The sequence below is a fragment of the Humulus lupulus genome, chromosome 2 (assembly GCF_963169125.1).
Source record: "Humulus lupulus chromosome 2, drHumLupu1.1, whole genome shotgun sequence".
Lineage (NCBI taxonomy): Eukaryota > Viridiplantae > Streptophyta > Magnoliopsida > Rosales > Cannabaceae > Humulus > Humulus lupulus.
In genome coordinates this window covers 49,720,709-49,724,688 of record NC_084794.1, presented here as the reverse complement: position 1 = coordinate 49,724,688, position 3,980 = coordinate 49,720,709, and the positions used below count along the sequence as shown (strand labels likewise).

At 43.4% G+C, this 3,980-nt stretch overlaps 1 protein-coding gene across 1 annotated transcript; it reads right to left on the bottom strand.

Annotated features, from left to right (window-relative positions):
• Positions 1-2,399: 2,399 nt before the first annotated feature.
• Positions 2,400-3,424, bottom strand: LOC133814225 (putative ubiquitin carboxyl-terminal hydrolase 11). The gene is made up of 2 exons (XM_062247218.1): positions 2,649-3,424; positions 2,400-2,552 (listed from the first exon to the last, which is right to left on the bottom strand). Exons 1-2 carry the CDS (start codon positions 2,838-2,840, stop codon positions 2,400-2,402), a joined length of 345 nt encoding a protein of 114 aa, XP_062103202.1. The 5' UTR covers positions 2,841-3,424.
• Between the last annotated feature and the right edge of the window lie 556 nt (positions 3,425-3,980).

The window sequence follows — 3,980 nt, the reverse complement described above, 5'->3', positions numbered from 1 at the left end:
GCCAGATCGAAATAGTTAAGGACCGCTACGAAAAATGGGTGCAAGGGGATTGTGCCACCCGCCTTCAAAATGTGCTTGCTTAGAGCCACGAGGCCAGGCCTAGGGCGGTCAGTCCGGCATGTCTCCAGAGGAGCGTATAAGGCGTATTCTAGGGGAACGCGATAGTGCTTCACAATTTCTTTAAATTTATTCTCTGACACATGCAACACGAGCTCGGACGCTAGTAAAGGAGCATCGTCCTGTTCATGGGCAGATACATGTCGTCATGCCCTCGGCATATCTGCAAAATCAAAAGAAAGATGTGAGGAAGAGACAGAACACTTGACCCTCCATTTTTTCCTCCTAGCAAGAGTCTTCCATCGGGGGAGCGACTGCAGAAGCGCTAAGCTAGGGAAAACCGAGATTAAGGGCTGAGGGGAAGTGGTAGTGGCCCCATGACAGTCATAAGGCGAGGATGGGCTGGAGGGCTCAGGCGGAAGGTGTCCCTCCATAAACTCCAACTCCCTCTGCAACTCTAAAAGGGTCACCCTAAGGCTCGCTATATGGTCACTAAGTTCTGGGGGGAAAGGTGCTCCGTCTTCTCTCAGTACCGAGTCGATTTCACTCTCCACCACCCAAATTTTACGCCTAAGTTCAGCCATATGCTCAAGATGGCGGATACAGGCCTGCCTTAAGGAGTCATAGTCCTGGTAAGGATTTCCCTTAAGAGACTCTGAGTCTGAGGATAGGTCGATAAACACAACCCCCGGAGGTATGTCGAATGGACCGACGCTAGCCATGAAACCTCATCCCAAAAGCAATAAGGGGTTCGCGAATAAATGAGAGGATTTCTACAAAACACAAAGGAATGGGCTTAAAACCTTTAGGTGAAAACGCCCTAAATGATCCACTACAGGGTATAAACAGGGGGGCATGCAACTGGGCTAACTCGCGGCAAACATAGGCCAAAATACCCCATCCCCTATGGCGCTAGTTTGGACTCAATGAACGTGAGTGAAAAAGAGAATATACCTCAAGCAGATAAGATGGAGCGTTGTTGAGGTAAAAAGGAGGTCGAGGGCTAAAGGCACCAAATGGTCGAATATACGCATCTGCAAAAATAGACAAAAAAGGTGTGTTAGCCTCCAAATAAACATACCAAAAAATTGGCTCATATAAAAAAAAATGAAATGAAAAAATAAAATGAAGGAAACTATGGCAAAAATGAGGGAGTGGGGGATTGAACCCCTTACCTCTTGAAAGAGGAAGGATTCTCAAAACCACTAAGCCAAGGAAGTAAGGTGAAAATAATAAGCCTTGAAGGAAGGCCTATTTATAAGAATTAAGGAGAATAGTCTACAAGAGCACCTGAAGGTCCTCTCCTAGACTGGGGGGCAAGTGTGGATGCTCAATATTCCATGCCTGTAAAAGATCCAAGGCGCGGGCTAAGGTCACATAAAAGCCTAAATGCATGTCTGAGTCGCGGGACGCTCAGGAAGCGATCCTCTCGCAACGGCCTCGCATCACCTCATGGTGCATTGCGTCTTGCGAGGTCCCAGCCTCACGACACCCCTTGGTGCACCTCGTGCCCTGCGCATCCACGGCACCTCGCCCCCGCGCGCCCATGGCGCCTCGCGCCCCTGATCTGCGCGCGCTGACCGCGTGGCACCACCAGAATCCGTGCGCACTGCCCGCGCGACACCACCAGGATCTGAGCGTTGGGAGGTCTCGCCCTCGAGGTCCTCGCCCACGGATCATGCATGCATAGGGTGGCCTCGCCCCCAAGGACCTTTCCCAAGGGCCACGCATATATGGCGGCCTCGCCCCAATGGATCTCATCCCAAGGCCCTGCTTGCATGATGCCAGTGTTCGAGGTGGCCCACAAGAGACAAAAAGAGTATGAACAAGGTACCTCTAAAGGGGTACGTACATGCCTGCTAGGATCAGGGGACAGGCCTGACACCTGTACCCGAAAAATAGTGGTGGTTAGGAATAGTACGAAGAGTGGCTATACCACCACCACGTCTTTGACACCCGTACAAGGCGAGTGGTGGAGTCATGACCAGGTACAAAAGCTGAGGTGCTCCCATGACCTCTGACCGTACATCAGAGCCGACACCACTACACCTGATACCACTCTCCTGATAGTGTACTTGTGCACAGATCGGTCCCATGGACCACAATGTATCAGGGGCCATTAGAGCCCACTATAAAATAAACTCCACCTCCATTTGGAGGGGGGTTAGAAATTTTACTGTAGCGAGGGCACCATATTGAATACAAATTGAATACATCATTGTTCTTCTGCAATTGTTCTTGGAGTTTACACTTAGATTTCTAAAGCTTTTCTTTTGATAATCTTTACTTTGCGATTTTTCTAAACTTAGTTGATGAGTTCTCGCCGTCAACAGGATGCAAGCTTACTTTTCATGTGGTTGATGAATTATTGTAACTTTGGATCTTCCCACGACGTTTTTAGAAAGTTCATAAGCCACAATATGGTCATCCTCCTTAATTGGAGCTAATAGCTCTGAGGGGTTTTCCAAATATCGAAAAATCTTATGTTCATAAACCTGGAAATCGAAATTACAGTTACTCAACCACTAGAACTAAAAATAAGGGAATAAATAAAATAAATTGTAGCAGATATCAATGGAAACCAAATTTACCTCTGCAAGCAGAAGAATCTCATCAGCATTCAAGCAACAAGCATTACTTAGTTGTTCACTAAGATCCTTACAGCAACCTTGCTTTAGCAAACTAATAGTGTATGGCATAGGAAGACCACTTCCATCGCCGTAAAACACAGTCACGGTTATTTTCCGAGTTACAGTTGAAGGTAGAGGCAACGACAAATACATGAAGGGATCAAAAGTGATTGAAATCTTTCCACATGCTGGGCAAACCAGTGTTGACTTATATTGACCCTGACCATTAACATATAAACATTGTAAGAGAAGAAAATACTTTTGTACCAGTACAGGAAAAAATAAATGCTTATGGTTCAAGGAAAGAAGAAATATAGCTTTCAAGAAAGAAGACTTTAATTCCCACTCACCTGGCAAACATCCACTATCAATGAGTCATTCTGGGCCCTGTGATTTTTCCAACACTCAATGACAACTTCCTCATCTGGGCGACCATCTGAATCCTTTGCTTCTATGTAAGGTTTTCATCTAACACGATTTAAATCCTCATGCAGTCCATCCAACAAGAATGCAAGAAGTTCCTGCAAAGAGAAAATTTTATGACATGAAGCAATATAGTGATCGTAAAAAAGAGTAAACTATAAAAATATATTTATATATATAGGAGTCAGTTCAATCGGTATGCTTCTTTAGCCTATTGATAGGAACAAATAATTTGTATGAAAAGTAGTATTTAAATTTTTTGGGGATTGATGATATATGGATAAAGGTGATATATGGTGGACTTTAGATTAAAATCAAGAAGTCAAAAATTGATATCTCGATTGATAGTGAAAAAAATCCTGTTGTGACGACCCCATATTATATATACATGTATGTGTGCTACATGTAAACTACCCTGAATGGTTTATCTCATTTGCAATATGGACAAACTAATCATACAAAACATATCTAACAGACCCTAACGTCATAAAGTACAGATAAGCACAATACAAATTTGTTTGCTGAAGCCACACAAAGAGGTTTTAATTTTAAAATCATCAACTCAATGAAGTGACTAAGTATTAGTAAGAAAAGCATTTGCCCAATTTAAAAAGGCTGAGAAAAAATAAAAGCAAAACTTAGACTTAGTCCCAGTATCATCTGCAATCACAAGTCCAAAACCAGAGTACTATAAACATAAATAACTGAGTGATTTCTCCAACTTCATGCGCTAAAATTTCTCCCAAAAATAAACATCAGGACATAAAAATACATTAAACATTGAAGTATTCAGTATTGAAAGCTTTGCGATTATTATTCAATATACAATACTAACTTGAGAATCATGCTAGTTATAGCCACTGAACTGGG

Excerpts from the sequence above, each read along its gene's own strand:
- LOC133814225 (XM_062247218.1), bottom strand. The coding sequence starts at position 2,840 with ATGTATTTGTCGTTGCCTCTACCTTCAACTGTAACTCGGAAAATAACC. Across the intron at positions 2,553-2,648 it reads AGATTCTTCTGCTTGCAGAG|GTTTATGAACATAAGATTTT; the intron begins GTAAATTTGGTT and ends TTCGATTTCCAG.